Genomic DNA, 20,170 nt, shown 5'->3' with positions numbered 1-20,170 from the left:
GGCCATGGCTCCCTCCCCCACACAGCCCTCACTCAGAAGTCACTTATTGGTTGAATGAGGGCCTCTGTGCTGAGGGTCCCCCTGTCCCCATCTGCTCAGGAAACTTTTCTTGTGCTTCTGCACCTTCAGTCTCCCTCTCTCCCTTCCTTCCCCAGCAGCATTAAAACATGTTCTGTCATCTCTAAACACACACACACATACACACACACACACACACACACTACATCAAGCTCCCTTGAATTATTTCTCACCCCTTTCATAGCTGAAGACTTGAGGTACCCACTGGCCAAATCTCTTACCTCCTCAAATCACTCCCTCCTCCGCCCTCCATGTCTGGCTGCCCACATCCCTGGCCCTGCAAATGGCTCTGGACAAGTCACCAAGGACCCACCCGCTCCCTGCTGAGGTTGGGGATATTTCCATCCTCATCTCACCCAGACCACTCCCTCTCACCTGAAATCCCCTTTGCTTTATGTCTTCTTGTTTCCTGCTTAGCTTCTTCCCTCTCCAGCTCCTCCTTAGAACCCTCCAGGACTGACTCCCCTTTTACTGCCCACCCCTTTCCTGGGGGGCACTCAGGACTCTCTCTGTCCTGGCCCTCTGCTCATCCCATCTCTCCACTCTTCCTGGAAAGGATCTAGCTCCAGCCAGAAGTGAGCATCTAGTCTGCTCTCCTGCTGCCTCCTCGATGTCCCCCTGGGTGGTCTCACAAAGACCTTTTGATCTCTCCATGGGCAAAACATACTGTCACCTACCTTGTACACACCAGAGCCTCTTCGCGGTAAAGACACAGCCTCACTGTCCACGTGCTCCTGTGGCTAGCCTGGGTGCCATTTTCATCCCCATCTGCTCTACCCTCAGTAAGTCCTCTTCAACCTCAGTTATGGCTCCTACTCCTACTCCCTACCCTCATCCCTGTCCTCAGCCTTCTCTGCCTCCAGGACTTGCCCCTTTCAGTCCATCCCCCAATGTCCCAGCAGGCCCTTTCAGGGCCTCAGCTGATCCTGTCCCTCCCCTGCTCAGAGTCCTTCTGTGGCTCCCACTGCCCTCCAGTTACAGTCCAGACTGCACTCCCAGCCCTTCAGGATCTGCTCTTGCTGACCACTCCAAGCCTCTCAGGCCGCTTCCCGTTTTGCACCTGACCTTCTGGCCAGGGAGAGGCTTTGATAACTGCCCAGTGGCTCTCACAACTTGGCACGTTTCTTCTGCCTAGCAAACTTACACTTCTCCTTTAAGGTCAAGCTCATATCACCTCCTCTGTGAAGCCCTCCTTGACTACCACTGATGGAATCTGAGGGGACCGTGACAGCCTGTGTCTGGGTCTCTCTGCCCCCCCCCCCCAGTCCCTTGAGGGCAGGCCCTGGATAGAAATCATCTCTGCTCCAAACCCAGGACCTACGAAAGGGCAAGACCTCCGAGTCTTGGTTGAGGGACTGAGTGACTGTCACAGCTGGGCAGAGCTTGGGCTTCCAGTATTTGGGGTGACCAGTTTTGTTTCTGGTTCCCTGTTAAGTTTGCTGTAGTTCTCTAGGAAGTATGGGTTTTCTTTTCTGGGTGGGTGCGGGGGCTGGGTCTGCAAAGGGGTGTAGCTGAGAACACAGAGCCCTCCGGCACACCACCTGGATTAAGTCCGAAGGTGGTGTGTGTTAGGGGCGTCCAATCCCTCCGCACCCAAGAATCCGGGCCTACAGTCTCCTCCTTCCTCAGGATCCAGAAGCTGGACTGCCAGCTTTTAGCCGCCAGGCTTCTCCGATCCCAGCAGCAGAGTCTGATGCTGCCCCCTGGTGGGCGACACCCGACCCTATTTGCAAGAGGCCAAACAAATTAAATACTTTTATTTACAAAGGAACAAAACCAAAGCGACTTGCCAGGTAGGGCCAGGTCCCCACCCTGTGGCGGTCACAGCAGCAGTAGAAGGCAATGATGGAGTGCAGCTCCAGCTGTCCACGGAGACTGGTTGGTGCGCGCCCCCCACCTCTTAGGCCAGGGTCTCGGCTTGGGGCCCCCGCCCCCACCCCTACCCCTGGCCGTCCTCCCACCTTAAGGCACAGCCTGCCCCTCCCGCTCGGCCCGAGGGAGCCGGGAGCCCCTCAGGGGGGCCCCGCCACCCAACCCGGGGCGCATTCACCATGGAGGCCGGCTGAGATGGGAACAAGAGGCCTTTAGTGTCGCCCCCCGCAGCCCCATCTCCCGGCGCCCCCGGGCTGGGGCCGGGGCTCAGACCCGCGGAGCGGCGGGCGGGGCGAGGATGAGGCGGATGCACTCCACGCACTGCGCGGCGGCCTGCCGCGTCTCCCGGCACAGCGCCGCCAGGCTCAGGAAGCCGTGCGGCAGGTCCTCCACCACGCGCAGCGTCACGGGCTTGCCCAGGCCGCGCAGCCTCCGCGCGAACATGACCGAGTCGTCCAGCATGGGGTCCAGCGCGCACGCCTGCGGGACCGCGGGGCGGGCACGGGGCAGAGGAACGAGGGGAGGGGCCGGGGAGTGGGAGAATGAGCTTTGGCCCGGCATCCCCCACCCCCCAGGCACGCCTCTTTCCCCTTCCCTGACTGTGCCTAGAGGAAATGGCAGCCCTGGTTCCCCGACAGTCCTCCCCCTCCCCTCCCCCCTGCCCCCTCCCCCTCTGTCGCTCCCGCTCCGGGGCTCTCTTCCCCAGGTGCACCTGCGCCCGCCAGCCCCTGCACCATCCCAGTCCGGCGCTCACCACAATGTGCACGGGTGGCAGGCTCTGTAGCATGCTGTCAGAAGCCAGCAGCGGCGACATGAAGGGGTTCTTGACGATGGGCGAGGAGCAGAGAGGCATCCGGGTGGTGCTATGGCTGGAGCGCCTGGGGTGGAAACCCTCCGGGAAGGCGGCACGCGCGCCACAGCCTCTGTCCTTGGTGCTCAGCTCATCCGGCGCCTTAGCTTCTGGCGCGTTGTCGGGGCCCACGAAGAAGTTGATGTCCGAGGGCGTGGGGGAGCCAAGTGTCTCCGCGGATAGTGACAGCTCTGGGGTGTCTGACGTGTCAGAGCTGCCCTTTAGGCTCAGGTCGTGTAGTGTCAGGCTCTTGAGGGAGTCCGCGCCCAGCGGGCCTTCGGGCTGGACCAGGGCTGCCTCAGACACGCTGCGCCGCATGGGTTCTACAAGAGGGGCCGGGTCAGGCGGCCAGCCTCGGCCACCCATCAGCCTGGCTCTGTGCTCTGGGTGAGTGAGTGGCTGGCAGGAAGGGTCAGGGGGAGGACAGTGGCCTGTAGAGGAGGAGCTGCGTGCCAGTGCTCTGGAGGCCGAGTGTCCCCCCAGACTGTGTCCTTGGGGATGGGTGGGGAGCCCCACGGGCCCCCGACTGCAACTCCAAGGGAGAGGTGGAAGGAGTCAGGTTGAGGGCTGTGTGTGTAGTGACCAGGATGGTGAAATGCAAGTCACTTTACCTCTGAGTGCTCAGTTTCATTCTCTGCACAAAGAGGGCATAAAAATAGTCCTTACCTCACAGGAGGTGGTGAGGACTCAGTGGGATGAGCCATGGCTCCCCACTGGGAGGTCATACGCTATCCTCGTGTCTTAGTAGTAGTAGTAGGCCTCCCCGACCCCAGCACAAGGCCCAGCCAGCCTGTGAGGGCCGCTCGACACAGGGTATCCACAGCGGAATAGCGAGCAGGCCCACATGGTGTGAAAGGAGGCCGTGTTCACAGGGAGCTAGAGAGTCTTGGGAAACTGTTTGATTCTCAGGGGCCCCACCCCTGCAGCCACAAAGATCTGTTCCCACCATTTCCTTTGTGTGCTTTGGTTTTACCCCTTCCCTTTGAGTGATCCGGGAAGTGCCCTGCTGAGGCCGGAGATGCGCTTCGGCCGGCGTGGAATGCCCACCTTGGCTGATCTGATCAGATCTGTGCTGCTTACCACTAGGGCCAGGATGCTGCCTTCTGCAGATCTTTTTCTTTTTTAATTTGTCTGCATAAATCCTCGAAGGCAAGATGCAAGACGATAGGAGAATAACAGCCTAAGTGTTTCATGACCCAGAGGGTCACAGGCACCGAACCAGTGATGGGAGTCATGGGGCACAGCCTGTCAGGCTGCCAGCTTCTGCTAGGAGCACCTACTGGGTGTCGGGTTTGTGCTGGGTGCTCGGCACAAACAGTTGCATGAAGTCCTAACAACAAACTCAGGAGGCACGTCCCCTGACCATACTCATTTCATGGAGGAGCAAAGCAAGACTCCCAGATTGGGTCCCTGGCCCCCGACCCCTTGAGGTTGCTAGACTGGCCTGTGTGCCTCTAGGGGCTGCACTTGCCACCTCTAACCTTTAGGGAAAGCCCCAGTGCTCAATGATCCACGGTTCAAATCCCTTTTAATTGTTTTTGTGTGTATTTGCATTCACTTGAATATCCTAAGATTTAAAAAGTTAAAGTAGGGGCGCCTGGATGGCTCAGTCATTAAGCGCTTGCCTTTGGCTCCGGTCATGATCCCAGGGACCTGGGATCGAGCCTCACATCGGGCTCCCTGCTTGTCAGGAAACCTGCTTCTCCCTCTCCCACTCCCCCAGCTTGTGTTCTCTCTCTCTCTCTCTCTCTCTCTGTAAAATAAATAAATAAATCTTTAAAAAAAATCTTAAAGTAGGACACATGCGGTTGGAATAATTTTCTGAATAGGAATGGTATCTACTTTTGACCATGCGCTATTATTCAAAAAGTACTCTGGTGTGCTGGAGATAGAAAATGAGTTGGCTGTACTTTCAGATCATTAAAATGTTAAAAAAAAATGGTGGGAAAAAAAAAAAAAGATCCCTGGATGTTAGTGATTTTTGGATGCATGAGGATCCTGCCACCCGCCCTGAGGCTAGGAATCTCTTCCACTGACTGAGGTCTGTGCAGTCTGCTGATCTCCCTGCCCCCAGCCTCCTAGGCCAGCCCCTGGAGTGGGGTATTACCCCCATGTGGCTCTGTTAAAAGTCTGGGAAGAATCCAGGAGGGCTGGACTCCCCTCTCAGGGCCCAAGAGATTTGAGTGGCATTCTCAGGATCGAAAATCAGCACACGTAACAACCTTTGAAAGGCTAACTCCTATAGTTTCTGGAAGTTCTGAGATGACCTGGTGGACTGGAAGTCCTGGAAATTCCAGGATGTGGAGCGTCGTGGAAAATCAAGGCTGTGCGGTAGCCCCGGGGTAAATACGAGGTTAGAGCCAGAAGGTGATCTCCCCTTCCCTGAGCACCCCAGGACACAGCCCCTCACCTCCCCCCAGGACTTCCGGTGGACCAGGCTCTCCACCTCGAATGGGTGCATGAGGGGAGGGCTTCACTTACCTGCCGTGGGCACTGAGTTCCTGTGGGACTTGTTCCCACTCAAGTCCAGGAAAGAGTGGAGCCACGAGGAGGCACCCACGCGAAGGTCCCGGAAGAGCAGGGCTGTGTCCCGTCGCACCAGCCCCATCATGCCCAGCGCCTTCTGGTCCGAGTCGGAGGGGTCCTCTGTCTCTCCACCTGTGGAGTGTGCGCGGAGGACTGAGGCCCAGTATCAGCACTCGCAACGTCAGGCCTCTGTGCCCCCGGGGACCCAAGAATATCTGATGGCTTCAGTGGGGACCAGGAGTCTCCGATTTCCTTTCCCAAACCCTGGGAGACTGGGCGCTGGCCCCCGTCCCTGTAGGACTCCAGCGTCCAAGCCCTCCCCAGGCCCCCAGCTGTGCGTGTGGTGGCCTTACCAGCGTAGGCGCTGACACACTTGGTGAGCACACTGAGGGGCAGCAGGGGGTCCATGAGGCTCAGAAGGCGGGAGGGAGAGGCGGTTGATTGTAGCATCGTGGCCGGGTAAGCTGCCATGATGCCATCCGGTACCCGTACCCCGTAGGCTGCTGCCCGGAGGGACACAGTAAAGCAGAGGTTCCCACCTGCGCTGTCCCCTGCGAGGCATATCCGTTCCCCTGTTGAGCCTGGGTTGGAGGGGGGTTGGAGAGGGTTTGGTTAGCTTGGCAGGGAGGAACTCAAGCTCTGAGCCGGGAGCACTGGACTCTCAGAGGTAGGGTATGGGGGCTCCAACCCCAAGGTCTAGCCAACTGCAATTTTAGAGATTGGTAAACTGAGGGAGGGGTTTGGGGGACAGTGGTCGGGGGATCAGGGAGACTTGATGATGGGGAGATCATGAGGCTCTGGGAAGCTTGAGAGGCTGGAGGTCAGAAGCAAGGGGGACAGCTGGTGGGAAAGGAGAGAACAGGGCCCATTTCGGGAAGGAGGGGCAGCACAGGCCTGGAGACGGAAGGGCAGGGTTCAGCTGACCATACAAAAGAGCCACATCCCTGTGCTGGAGTGAGGGCCAGGAGGCTGGGCGCGCAGGACAGGCGGGTGGAGAGACAGGAGGAGGAAAGAAAAGGTCTGAGGGCATGGAGAGGTGGGCAGGTGGGGTATCAGGACTAGATGGGGAGAGCAGGGAGCACAGGGAGGAAGTGGTTGGTCTGGGGAGCAGTGGGGCAGGAGGGGGTGAACAGGTGGCAGAGAGCTGGGTGGGAGGAGATGGGAGGGGAGGCAGTGGGTACAAGACTGAGGCCTGAGTAGGTAAATGGCTCTCCCCGCGCCGTAGAGGGTGGCGGCAGGAGCAGGGAGTGGGTGACAGCAAGGGGCGGGGGCTCACCGAGGAGGGCACAGTGTTTGACAGCCCAGCAGTAAGCGAAGAAGCACTCCTCCAGCGCCCGGGGGAAGGGGGCCTCGGGGGCCAGGGAGTAGTCGATGGAGAGGATGGGAACGCCCAGCTCCTGGGCCCAGCTCTTGAGGTAGGGCTCATGGGATTTGGAGGTCTGGGCCACGAAGCCACCGCCGTGGATGTGCACCACCAGGGACTGTGCGCGGGGTGCCTGCTGGGGGCGTGGCCGCAGCTCCAGGCTCCGGGGCCCCTCGGACTTCACCAGGTTGCTGAGCTCCTCGCTGTCCTGGGCAGGGGGGCCGGGGGGGGCGAGGGGATGAAGGAGGATGATGTGGGTGAGGCTGGGGCAGCCTGCCCCGGCCTCACCCCACCAAAGGGATGTGCTCAGAGACACAGGATGGGCGTAGGGAGCAGGTTTAAGAAGTGAGAGGTGGGAGGGCCTCTGGGGAAGGGGGCTGTCGGTGCTCCTTGGCTGTTGTCTCCTACCTGTCCTTCACGCAGGTCATAGGAGATGAGTCTGACGAGGACCGGCCCGGGGCCCGAGTGGGCCAGGGGGGGTGAGATGGTGATGGTGAACTTGGGGTCAGCAGTCAGCGGCATTTCAAAGGCCTCTGGTGGCAGACTGAGGAGGCGGCTTACCCTCACGGTAGCTGATGCCATGTTCGCTAGAGACTGGTGGGAGGGGACAGGAGGGGTGCTGGGGACGAGCTGCTTGCAGCCCCTCATGTCTTCTCTCCGATCCCCACCCTCATCTTTTCCGTCACACACTGTCCCCAAGCCCGGAGCCTCGCCGAGGCCTGACGTGGCCTGGGATGGGTCTCTGGGCCCCAGTGTGCCCATCTTGAAACACCAGTGGGGGCTTCATCAGGCCCCCTGCTCACCGATAGCACCTCAATCTCAGTGATATTCCAGAAGGCTTTCCAGAAGTGCACATCTAGGTTCTGTATGATCCGCTCAAACTCAGCCCCACGCAGCTCTGGGTCGATGGCGAAGCGGCCACTGGTGAAGAGGGAGCTGGCAGTCACACCTGGGGGTCAGGAGGGGTATCAGGGACTCCAGTCGGGGGAGATGGGAGGAGGAGGAGGGACAGGAAGGGAGGTGGGGCTGTAGGCAGGGTCTGGCCGGAACTCACCAAGGCCTGTTTCATTGCGCTTATAGTGCTCCCCGAAGGACACCAGCCCGATGGAGATGGTCTGCAGGAATGGCCGGATGGCAGGCGTGAACTGTGGAGAGATGCTGCTGGGTCACCTGCTGCCCAGGAGGGACTGGAGGCAGGCAGGAGTGAGGGGCAGGGATGTGGTTTGGGGGGAGGCGTGGTCATTCAGCAAACATTTAGTGAGCTCCTACTGTGTGCCAGGCATTGCTCTAGGCGACAGGAAGCAAATAAAGGCATATGTTCAATGTCAAGGAATGCTTTGAAAAACCAGTAGGTGGAAGGGACACAGACTGACGACTAGGGGTCAGGCTACTTAGAAGGGTATCCAGAGGGTGCTGGAGGAGGGATCCAGACAAAGCGAAGGAAGGCTGGCCCCTGCAGAGGACATAGCAAGTGCAAAGGCTCTGAGGCAGCCTGTGCTTGGTGGGGGTAACCTGTGTGGCTGGAGCAGAGTGAACAAGGGGAGAGGGGCAGTCGCCAAGGTCAGAGAAGAGGGGGCTCATGGAGGAATGTGGATGTATTCCAGATGTGGGTGGAGCCATAGAGGGCTGGGAGTAAGGTGATGCAGGGATTTCCTGAAAGTCAGCGAGGACAGAGATGAGGCCAGGCGGACGGACGGGGACCAGTTGCTGGGTGGCAGGAAGACAGACAGGAGATGGTCAGAGACAGGGCCAGAGATCTTGCAGCAGAAAGACAGCCAAATGGGGAGATGCATCTGAGGGAGGAGGCAGGCAGCTAAGAAAAGACAATGGGGAGACAAGATCAGAGGGAAAAAGCCATAGGAAGCTGGGCATGGGGCCAGCAGGGTTCTTTTGTTCATTCAACAAATACAGGCCTACATCCTACTTCAAGCTAGGCACTAGGCTTTGGGTGGCTGGGGGGGTGGGCAGCAGGAGGTGCTGAGCTAGCATCACACCCCGGGAGGCCTCTGCCCTGTGGGGGCTGACATTTTACAGGGCATAGCCAGTTCCGTAGCATAGCTGCTGGGCCCTCAGAGAAGAGCTGTCAGGCATGACCTTGCCCCTGGCCAGGAGCCCAGTGAGCCAGAGAGCACAGCAGTGCCTGGCCATTTTGCCTGGAATGCTGGCTTGGGTGGCCCCAGGATCACTCTCCCGTGACTCCAAGGTTGTGGCCGGGACACAGGGAGGAGTCAGCTGGACTGATCGATATTTGCTGGGGGTCAGCTTAGGTGAAGGGAAGTTCCCAGGAACATCCAGGCTGGATTGGTGAGGACAGGCTGCTCCGTGGGGAAGCGGGAAAGGAACGCTGAGAGACTGCCAAGCCCACCTGGGCTGGGGGGTTGGGGGGACCCAGAGAGAATCTGAGGGGCTGCAGAGTCACACAGTTTCATATGCTCCTGTGGGGGGCTTCCCTGATGTGCTTGGGGCCTGGGGCACCCAGCACTGACCTCACAGGAGCACGTTGGACCTCTGCTCTGAGGCCCCAGACAACTTTTGCTCGGAGTCCAAAGGCTCACAGGCTGCCTTCCTTTCAGTGCTAAGGTGAGTGGTACCCCCGTGGGGGTGGCTGGGGTGGGGCCACCACCAGGTCCCCCTCATAGTCACCAACTCGGAAGTGCTCCTTGGCCTTCCCCATGGCTGGAAAATCCTGAGTCAACAGCCCAGGCTGACCTGGGGTCCTGTGGCCTTGAGCCTCTGTAAAATGGAGCTAGCCCCCTCCCTCCTGCGCATGCCCCCACGGCGGGGGCCGACTAAATGGGGTGTGCGCTTATGAAGAGGCCTTTGAGAACAATACTAAGCACCCTTCTGAGGGGTCTCAGATGATTTCAGGGGCCAGGCAGGTCACCACAAAGAGTGGACAGATCTCTGAGGGCAGGATAATAAAAAGCCATGGGGATCCTGGTGCAAAGAGCTATGCGAGTTGATGATTTCTTACTACTTGGTGGAATCGACCCAGGGGCCACAAGTTTGAGCCCCCCCCTCCCCCCGGTCCTGTGCAGCTGCCTGAGCCCTAGATGGCTTCCCCTTTCCGGGTCTACCATCCCAGGAGTCCAGGCAAACCGACCACTGTGGCAATTGTACCACGCTGTGGGGCCAGGCAGGGGCCCACCAGGCACCTTCACTGTGGGTCCAGAGGAGCGGGGCGGTGGCGGGGGGAGCTCACCTGGAAGCCCAGACAGCGGCCGTAGAAGCAGCCCTTATGCAGAGTGACATACTCGCGCAGGAACTCAGCAATGAGCCCCTCGTCGCCCTCAAAGAAGAGCCCCCCGGGCCGGTTGGTGGCCAGCAGGCGCTGGGCATAGTAGGCTAGGGCCCGGAGCTGGGTGAGGGCTACCAGGTAGGCCTCGAGCTCTGCCAGGTTGTGGCTGGTGCGGAAGAAGATGCTGCGGCGGTTGGAGGCCACATAGCGGGACTTGTGCAGTAGGTGAGCCAGGCAGCAGCGGGCCGTGTGCACCAGGCTGCGGTACCCGTTGGCCGGTGTCTCGGCGTCCAGGTCAAAGAGGTGTGCCACACTCAGCAGGCGGCCCAGGGCCGGCTCCAGCCCCAGTGCCTGCTCCCGAATCCCCGCGAAGACTCCCGACAGTCGCCGTGCCGTTTCCCCGGGGCCCTGGCTCGAGAAATAGGCCATGTTGTCCTCCGCCAGAGTCACCAGCGACTGGGTCATCGTGCGCAGGTCCATGCTGTGTGTGAGCCGTGAGGCTGCGGGCCAGCGGGGAGCCTCTGTTAGGCAGGCTAGGGCCAAGGGTGCAGGCTAATGCCCCATCCCCTTCCTTTTGCAGACCCAAGAGTCTGGACCCCAGACTCCCGTTCTCCCTGCTATCTCCTATGTGGGGCTCTTCTTGGTTTCCTAGCTCCACGTCTCTCCTACAACCCCAGAGTCTACCCACCCCTCTGCTTCCTTCCAGGGACCCAAGAATTCAGGTGCTTGCTCTCCTGGGGGCCAGGACTCTGAGGTTCTCTGAGAGGTGTGGAGCCCAACTAGGTACCCCCTCTCTCAGGCCCCAGGTGCCACCCACAGGCCCGTCCCCTCCACCAGAATTTGGGAGAGCTCAGCTCTCAGCCCATCCATTCCCATCTACCTCGTGGTGTCGCCAGACCCTGGTCTCAAGCCTAATTCTCTTCCTGAACCCATTTCATAATCCTAGCCTTACTTAAAACTGAGGAGTCAATCCTGTCCCCTCCTGGTCCCTTGAATCTGGCTGTGGAACCTCCTCCAAGCTCCAGCTGCCTCCCTGTTCCTCTTTGGGATCCCCACAGGTCGGTCGGTCCCACTGCTCCCCAGCTGGGTCCCCCAGCCTTTGGGCCTCTCCACTTGGCTTAGATCACATGGGTCAGCCCCATTCCCCTGCTTGGAACAGCCGCCTTCATCTCTGCCATTAGCCTGGAGCTCCCTCTGTGCCAGACCTGCGCTAAGAACTTTCCGTGTGTTTGTTCCGTTAGTGCTTGCTCACCCCGAGAACCAGACTGCCTCCATTCTTGTTTCAACTGTTATGGGTAGCATCCCCATTTTACAGGAGAAACTGAGGCTCAGAGGTGTGCAGTAAGGAGCTGAAGCTTGCATTGATAGTGGCAGCGCGGGATTCAAACCCTGATCTCTGGGTCCAGAGCCCAGAGAAGCTGGGCCTCCGGATATGGCCCTCAAAAACTTGCCCTGGCCTAGGCCCGACTCCCCACACTTCAGGGTGCCTGGTGATCTTCCCTCCGGGATCCCTGTACTGTCACCCAGGCCCTGGGCAAGCTGCCGTTGACTCCCTTGGTGGAGATGGTGCCCTTTGCTCCGGGGACTCTTCCCTCCTGAAGCCCACTCAGGACCCTGCCTGGCTACTGCCTCATCCCCAGAAGGTGTCTCCCCTCCCTTGCAGCCCCTGGGGTTTTAAAGCTCCACCACCCCTGTCTCTCAGCAGACAGTGCACTCACCCCTCCCAGACCTCTTCTGAGCTCCCCCAGGCTGAGTGGCGGGCTGGGCTAGGGCTGAGAGTGGCTGGTGCCAGGAGAAGCCTGGGGCGATAAACCAGCGGGGAGGAGCAGAGCCTGCCCAGGGTGTGGCCACCGGCTCCACCTCCCACCCAGAAAGGACAGGGGAAACCATGTGCTGTAAACACAGCAGGAAGCCCAGCTCCCCTCCCCCTCTGCCAGTTCCCAGGCCTCCGCTCAAATGGGAGTCCTCGTCCCAGGCTCCTCTGCCTTAGAACCCAGGAGTCCAGGCCCCAGCCCCTTCCTCCCTTGGATCCAGGCATCCAGACACTCAACCCCTCAACAATTAGAAACAGGTATCTAGCCTGCCAACCCTCTTCTCTCTTAGGAGCCAGGAATCTTAGCCTCTGTTCTGAGCAAACTGTCTCTTTTCACCCAGCCCAGCTGCCTTCCCTCTCCCCAGGGTGGATTTCAGGGAGCAAAGGCCCAGTGATCTCAGCTCCCGTCCTGTCCCCTACGCTGGCCCTGGCACAGCCGGCCCCAGCTGTTGGTGCTGGTAGCGGGGGAGGGAGAGCCAGCCCTGCCTGTCCCTCCCGAGAGCACAAAAGCCGATTAAGGGTGGTGCCAAGCTCAGCTAGGGGTTCTGAGCCACGCGTCCTACGGTGTGGTGTTCCCATACTGGGCACATGCCACTTACCCTTCACAGGCCATCCTGCTGTGACTGTCATCCCCACCTCACATATGGGAAACTGAGGCTCCAATAAACACCTTGCTGATGTTATTCCATGTGCTCCTTACCTGGCCAGCTCTTTCTTACCCTTCAGGCCCCGGCTTGTCCCCTCCGCACACAGTCCCTCTCTAACTACTCCTCCCCACCGAAGACACACACCCCTATCATTACTCTCTGCCATCATACTTGCATTTCTTCCTAGAATTTCACACACTTGCAATTAGACCCGTTCATTTACATGTTTGTTGTTTGTCTCCCCCCCAGGGACAGACCCAGACTTTGTGGAGCTGTGAAGCTGGTATGTGTAGAAGTAAAGCTCTTTAAGAAAAAAAAAAAAGGTGTAAAATCACAAATACAAACTTAGGGACAGGGTTTTGGAAGGGGTCTGCACAAATGGGAGGCCCTGAGGTCATCTGCTTGGCTATAGATGAATCCTCTGTCTCTCTTCTTTCTCTTTTTTTTTTTGTTTTTTCTTTTTGAGATTTATTTATTTATTTATTTGCTGGAGAGAGAGAGAGAGAGAGAGAGCGCGCGCACAGCAGGAGGGGCAGAGGAGAGGGAGAGAGAACCTCCATCAGACTCCCCGCTGAATGGGGAGCCGGGATGCGGGGCTTGATCTCATGACCCTGAGATCTGGACCTGAGCCAAAACCATGAGTCAGACACTTAACAGACCGCACGGCCAAGGTACCCCCATTTCTTTTCTTTTGGATTATCATGCCCCCTAGGGCAGGGGGTGGCCTCAGGGCTCATCATGGGGTCTGGCACATAGTAGTTACTCAGCAAATATCCGACGAGACGGAAAGAAAGCGTGAAGAGTCAGAGTCGGGGCAGAAGCAGGTGAATGGGAGCTTGGGAGAGGACCAGCCCTCCCCAGGGCAGACACCCAGACGAACAGATAGAGGCCTCAGGAGACAGTGCTGAGGTTGGTGACCAGGTGAGCCTAGATGGGCCAGGATGAGCAGTGGCGAGGAAGAGGCTGAATCCCAGGCCTTCATGATTCCAGAGCCCTGCCCTTCGCCCTGTTCTAGGCAGCTCCCCAGGGGCTGAGCTGGGTGGAGCGGGGAGGAAGGGATATTGAGGTTGCCAGAAACTTGCCAAGAATCTCAGGCAGAGGGCACTGGGGCAGAGGCAGGCGCCCAAGGCCCGTGGGCAACAACTGGGGTAGAGGTGGGACCAAGGGGTCCTGCCACCTCGCGCCAGCCCTTTGCTCTAAAGAGCCACAGGACAGCTGGAGCCAGCCTGGATTCTGGGCCCTGGGGACTGAGCAAGGGTGAGAAGGGAAGGCAGCTCAGCGAGGATGGAGGAGAAAGGGCCAGCTCTGAGGCCTGGGAGGGGCGAGGGCGAGGGCTTCTGAAGGGGAGAGGCCTGCAGGGCAGAAGCTAGGTGGGGGACAGCGAGGGCAGCCCGCTCCCTGAGTGTGTCTGCCTCAAAGGGCAGACACTGCTCTGACAACCCTGTGAGCCAGGCATGGTAACTCGTCTCATCCTCTCAGCCCAGGGGCTGGGACTGTCCTCCCCTCTTCTGGCAGCAGAGACAAGTGAGATGCAGAGGAGGACAGGACCGCCCATGGTCACAGGGCAGAGGAGGAGAGCTCAGGGGGTCTCTGCAGTGTTTCTGCTGTGTGTGTGTGTGTGTGTGTGTGTGTGTGTGTGTGTTTCTCCTTCTCTCCATCACCTCTCAGCTGGCTGCTTTCTGGGTGGTCAGGTGTGAGTGTCTTGGAGGCTCACCCATGATGTATGTATGTATGTGGGAACATGTCATGCCTCATGTTCACCTGGCCTGTGTTTGTGCGTGGGTGACATTTTTTCCCAGTCTGTGCGTTTGTATGTTTCTCTGTATGTCTAGGGCCTGTGTGTATGTATGTGTCGTGGCCCCTGTGAGTGTATCTGTGTCTGTGTTCTTCTTGGCCTGTGAGATTGCACAGGCATGTGTCTGTGTGTTTATGGACATGTATACTCATATCTGTGTGCATCCGTGTGTGTGTGTGTGGCCACTTCCCACTCCCATCCAATGCATCACAAAGTTCTGCCTACTCTGCCCCTGCAGAGGCCTCTGCAATCTGGCCCTTCTCCCACCTCCACTGACCCCTCATCTAGATGAATGTATTGAGTTTTTATGTGTCTCTGATTTTGCCCCCTTCAATCTCTTTTCCACATAGCAGCCAGAGGATTTTTCTAGAACTCCAGTCCGGTCACATACTCCTACCCCCGCAACACCCCCCCCTTGCTCTCAGGATAAAGCCCCCAATCCTGGACATGGTCTCCCAAACCAGGTGCTCTCTGGGCCCCCTCCCCACCCAGCCCCCTCTTCTCCCGTCCCTTGCTGAGCTCTCTCTGTGCTGTAATGAGCCACTTCCTTGGGCCTCAAGGTCTCTGCCCGCACTGTCTCCTTTGGCTCCCTGCCCCCCTCACACAGCCATCAACACTCGCTCATCCTTGGGTCCAATGTCACCTTCCTGGGAAGCCTCCCTCTTTCATTTTCTTAGGACTTTCCCTCTTGTATTTGCCACAGTTTACAATTATATCTGATTTGTGGGATTATGTGATTCACGTCTGTGTCCCCAGCTCCAGTGTGAGTCTGTCCTCACCACCAAGAGTCCAGGCCTGATACAAGTTAACGTTCAGTGAACGAATCTGTGTGACTGGAGTGTTCTGGATCCACAATCAAGGTGGGGGCACAGAGCAGTTTTGAGTTCACACACTCCTGCCCTCAGGAGGCTGGGTTGGCCATCTCTCTGCCCTCACTGGCCAGGTAAGGAAGCCCAGGTGACCTTGCTCCCTCAGAGCCTCAGCGTCGTCATCTTGGAAATGGGGTGATCATAATGATGCGAGTCACTGGTTCCTGGCAAGATCAAACTGATGACTAGGACTGCTGCAACCAGCCTGGAGGGCTGGGGCAAGGTCTGATTCACCCTACTGAGGCGTGGCACCAGGGCAGAAACTCAGGAAATGACAGGTGGATCTCAGAGCTTAGTGGAATGAGTCTTTGTGAGTAGGTGGGCCCTTGGGTTTGTGGGTAGGACTGGCTCAGCCCTGTGCAAAGCACCCCACCCAATAGGATTCTGAGTCCTCATGACAGCCCTAAGGGCAGTATAATTATTATTATCCCAGTGTTACAGTTTATACATTCCTTCACTTACTAATCCAATAAATATCTGAGTGCCTCTGTGCCCGGCATGTGAGGCTATGAAAATGTGGGCTAAACAAGGCAGACATGGCCCCTTCTTAGGGGAACTTACTACCTACTGGGAAGTAACAGTCATCATAACCTCCACCCCTCAGGCAGTCGTGCTGTGTGCCCGTGTCTAATGTGCTACACTCATTCAAACCTCACAACAGCCCTACGAGCCAGGGAGTCCTATCATTGTGCCCATTTTACAGCTCAGAAAGTTCAGACAGGGAAAGAAGCAGCCTGTTGCCCAGTGTACCATAGCTTATAACCCCAGGAACCAGACCAGCAACACCCACGTTTTTAACTTTGGTCTGTACTGCCTCTGGGCACACTGTCCTGCTCGTGAGGCTGTGTCTGGTAGTATGACAGTGAATGCCCTCACGTTCCAGCCTGAGCTCCGAGCCTGTCTGCCTGTCTGTGTGGGTGTGCTTGTGTGCCTGTGTGCCTGTGTGTAGCCAACTCTAGTTCTGTCTTTGGCTAATGATGTTGCCTAAGGCAGAGAGAACAATGGGCTTGGGGTCTCTAGGGCCTGGGGGCTACGTCGGTTTCTTTCCTTCACAGGAACTTCCCACAGGTCCTCACTTGGCTTCACAAATATTCATCCCTAGCAAGAACTTAATGTGTGGTCCTGCCTGGGGCTTGCAGCATCTCTGCTGGTCTGTCAGTCTTTCTCCAGTCTGCTGAGATCTGTAAATAATGTGACACCTTGGGAACCCAGTGGACAGCCCTCCTTTCTTTGCGCCAGGGAGGGTGTGGTGGTCTGAAGTGTACCCAGGGCCCCCTAGTTTTAAAAAGACTGGGGGGGGTCAGGAAGTTAGGCCCCAGTGATGCTGGGCTGAAGCAGGTGGGCTGACAAGGAACTGAGGCATGGATTGAATGAAGGGTGGGAGGATGGACTGTTTTGAGTCATACTGTTTTTGAGCCTGGGGCACTTCCCACTATGGGGTACCCCTTCCTCCTACCTTTTCCTGACAGTGAATGCCCTCTAAACTTCCTCTTTGAGCAACAGTTTCTAAACCTCTCCACTATCCTCTCATGAGTGCTGGGGCCCTGAAAACCGGCTCTCGAACCATTTCCCTGGTAGGAAAGACCGAGGCCAGGAATCGCCCCACGGTCACACCGCGAGTACGGAGCAGGACAGGGAACCCTAGTCTTGGAGACTTGCATTCAGGATCCTGTTCCTGAGTCGCTACTGGGGCATCCGGTAGTCTCTAGGCTGAGGGTAATATTCCACTCTCACGTCACCCATTCTCACAATGGATCATCCCCGCACCCCTTCGCAGGGCGGCATTGGGCCAGCCCACGGACTCCCCCACTTCTCGGGGCCGTGGGTCCGTCCACTCAGTCCCCAGTTCCCTGCAGGATGTCCAGGGTTCCTTCCGTTCTGCAGCCGGCCCCCGTGCGCTCACCTTTGGTTTTGCTTTTTCGCCACCGCCGACGGCTACGACTCTTGGAACCCTCTTTGGCCCTCTTCGAGGCCAGGGCCCCATCGGCCCTGGCTGCCCCGCTTCCCCAGTCAGACTCCATCAATTCTCTGCGATCCCCACGCGGGGGCCGATTCCAGTCGCCGGGCCTCGCCGGGAGAGCCAATCCTCGCGGCGCACCACCACCGGGCCCCCATACCACCCAATCCTGGGCTTGCTTTTCTCTGGGTCCCGCCCCCTGAGCAATCCGGGCCGCACTCCACTGCCGGGTCCCGCCCTGGGCCTAAAGCCTGGCCCGCCCCCTCGCACACTTTAAAGGGCCCGTGACCAACGAAAATGCAGCCCCGGGGCAGCGAAAAGTGTCCTTCGGACAGGACTAGCGGAGAGTCCTGCGGGGGTTACCCCAGAAGGGAAGCCTCGCTCTTCTCAAGTGCTGGCTCTCAGCCTCGCTTTCCCACTCACCTTCCCAAGTAGGGATCCCCTAGAACGCGACCCGGCCTGCCTGGTGGAAGGGGAAAGAGGGGCGCCTCGGAGCCTCCGCCTGGGGGCGTGGGCGGGGTGGGCCAAGTCCTCCGGCAATTCAATGCCGGGGAGGGGCGACAGCGTTGGAGGCGTGGCTCTGCCTGAGAGCCTTTGGAGAAGGAAACCCCGCCTTCTTCCTGCCTTATATGTCCTATTGCTTTCTTTCTCCGGGTTCCTTTCTCGGCCCTCTCCCTTTCCCAGAGAATGGAAGGGCGGGGGGGGGGAAGGAGAATGTTCGGCGCCTGCGCACTAGCCCGAAGCCGCGGATCGGCCGCCGAGAGCGACCGCGGAAGGCCTGGCGCGTGCCTGGGAAAAGGCGGGAAACTGAAGAGGCTCGAGGCTCACGCATGCGCACACAGTCAACTGCCAACGGGGCGCCGGAGGGGAAGCTGCCCGGTTGGTGTGTGGAGCGCGTGCCCTGACACTGGGTTCTGGAGCCTACAGAAAGAGCTCTTCATCCTCAGCGCCAGAAAAAGCGGACCTCAAACCCTCCATTCCCTCCCGAAGCACATGCGCAGCCCCGCCCTCGAGAGACATCGTTACTGTCTTCGCAGGTGTGAGAGAAATGGCCCAGCCCTTCCGGAAGAGACCGGCCTCCGAGCCGCGGCCACCATTGCTGGCCCCTTGGACTACCCGGCCATACGGGAGCCCTCAGCTTCTGGATTGGGGCTGCCTTGCCTCCCCTCAGGCTGCTTCCACAACCAGCCCTTCATTCCATGATGAGACTTCACGTACCCCCTTGGGCCTAAGCACGTCAGAGGAGGGGGCAGCGCTGGCGGCCCGCGGAGTCCCAGGCCCGGCCCCCTCGCATACCGGTCCCGGCAACTCTCCCTTTGTCCGGATTCAACCTTGCTCGAGACTTCGGCAGACCCTGCAGCCCCTCTTCCACGCCACCCATCCTGAGAACACAACCCCCAGGCCACCGAGCCTGGCTGGACTGGGGGCGGCCTGGCAAAGGAGTAGGTGCCTCCCCGCCCGCCTGGGGCGACCTGGAGAGCTCAACGATCCCTGAGGCCCGATTTTACCCCTAGTGGGGATGGAAGCGCCGCGAGGGTAAGGGTATACGTGCAGCACCAGGTGGCTGGTTCCTAAGGCAGAGGGTGCCCCAAGGTTGTGAGTTTGGGGACCCATGGGCAAATACTGGCGGGGAAGGGGGCGGGGTGGCAGCTGCTCTGTTTCCTGGCCCCTAGGTCAGAGCCCTGTCCCACTTCTGTCTGATTGCCCCCGAATCCCCCGTGGGGAGGCAGCCTGGTGTGGGGAAGAAGTCACAGCCGTGGTCTGCCACGCCCAATATCTGTCCTCCCTCCTGCAAGGCTTCTGTGTCTCCCTACCTCAGCTTTCTCATCTATCAGATGGGGCTGTTGATCATTGTCTGCAAGGACTGGTGAGGGATCCCCAGAGCCAACCTGACATACTGGCGGTCCTCAGCTCCTCTTGATGGTCTCTGGGAGGCTCCGTTCCTCTGGCCTCAAACTCACCTGTGTCCCTGTAGTGTCTGTGAGTCTGGCTGCCAGTTTTCTTCCCATGTGCTGATGTCCCCCAATGCCCTGATCCCCCTTCATGTTTCCCCTTGAAGGCCAGCTTCTTTCCCTTGGCCACTGTTCCACCCCTCTTGGGTGATGAATTGCTCTTTAACGGAGACCCCACATCTGGTTCTGAGTCAGAATCTGTGACCCACTCGTAAAACGTCCTCCACTCTGAGGCTCGTCGCTGTGTGGATATTTGGTGTAGTTTTGATAGAAATCCCCACTCGGTGGAAGATCTCAGCTGGGATTTCACTCCTCGGGCTGGAGCTCTTTGCTGGGCTATAGGGTCTGATTGTCTCAGTCTCTCTTGGGATGTAGATTCACTCTGCTTAGGTGATCCATTTTCGGGTCTAGGTCTAGGCTGAGCTGGAGGTGTTGATCCAGCTTCTCTCTGAGCTGGAGGTTGCTTCATTGGACTGGGTCCTGGCTGGCCAGCCTGTGCCTCTCTCAGTTCTGGCTCCTGTTGAGTTTCAGATTCTTTTCCTGGCCCAGGTCCCTGTTGTGAGGTAACTTCCTGTGGAGAGGAGGACACCCGGTGCATGGGAGGTGATTGCTGTGGTGCAGGCTCCTGCGGGGCAAGAAGTTCCTGTTGCAGAGCTGAATTTTGTTGGGTGCTAGGTTCCTGCTGGGATTCAGCTTCATGTTGGGCAAGGGGCTTCTGCTGAGTGAGGGGTCTTTGCTGGGGAGCCGGTTCCTGTTGAGTATTGGGTCCCTGATGAGTCTTAGATGCTGGCTGGGTTGTGGCTGTCACTTTTGGCCCAGGCTCTGGCTGGGTGATAGGTGTCTGGGGTGGCTTAGGTTCTAAGTCATGCCTAGATACTGACTTAGAACGTGGCTCCATTGTTGTTACTTCCATCTTGGGAGGTGTTGCTTTCCCAGATTTCATCCTTCTAGGCCCCCAAGACCTCCTATGTCACAGATCTCTCATTGATTCCTCATGATGGCGCCTCCCTTTGGATTCCACTCCTTCATCTTGGCATCCCTGGTCTTCTGTTCTAAGGCAGTTGGCAAGTAGCACTGCTGACCTCCACTCCTGTACCAAGTGATGGACTTCTGTGCCTCCTGCTGTGGGAGGAGGAATTAGGAACAGGAGGAGGCTGTATGGCCAGCACTCTCCTACCAGAGGGGAGGGGCTTGCCCTCTTGTGTCATAA

At 58.4% G+C, this 20,170-nt stretch overlaps 1 protein-coding gene across 2 annotated transcripts; it reads right to left on the bottom strand.

Moving 5' to 3' along the window:
* Positions 1-1,807: 1,807 nt before the first annotated feature.
* On the bottom strand, positions 1,808-19,858 carry LIPE (lipase E, hormone sensitive type; the record flags this gene model as incomplete). 2 transcript variants are annotated; one of them, XM_080829093.1, is made up of 10 exons in its annotated part: positions 1,808-2,430; positions 2,705-3,123; positions 5,282-5,458; positions 5,680-5,907; positions 6,603-6,897; positions 7,098-7,283; positions 7,493-7,638; positions 7,744-7,834; positions 9,892-10,427; positions 18,970-19,858. In XM_080829093.1, 10 exons carry the CDS (start codon positions 19,856-19,858, stop codon positions 2,218-2,220), a joined length of 3,180 nt encoding a protein of 1,059 aa, XP_080685219.1. In that variant the 3' UTR covers positions 1,808-2,217. The 2 variants fall into 2 exon arrangements, with proteins under 2 accessions (XP_080685219.1, XP_080685220.1); XM_080829094.1 differs by lacking the exon at positions 18,970-19,858 and adding an exon at positions 16,955-17,075.
* Positions 19,859-20,170: the final 312 nt, after the last annotated feature.

Source organism: Martes martes (assembly GCF_963455335.1).
Source record: "Martes martes genome assembly, chromosome: 17".
NCBI classification, from domain to species: Eukaryota; Metazoa; Chordata; class Mammalia; order Carnivora; family Mustelidae; genus Martes; species Martes martes.
This window is presented reverse-complemented; position numbering and strand designations above follow the sequence as displayed.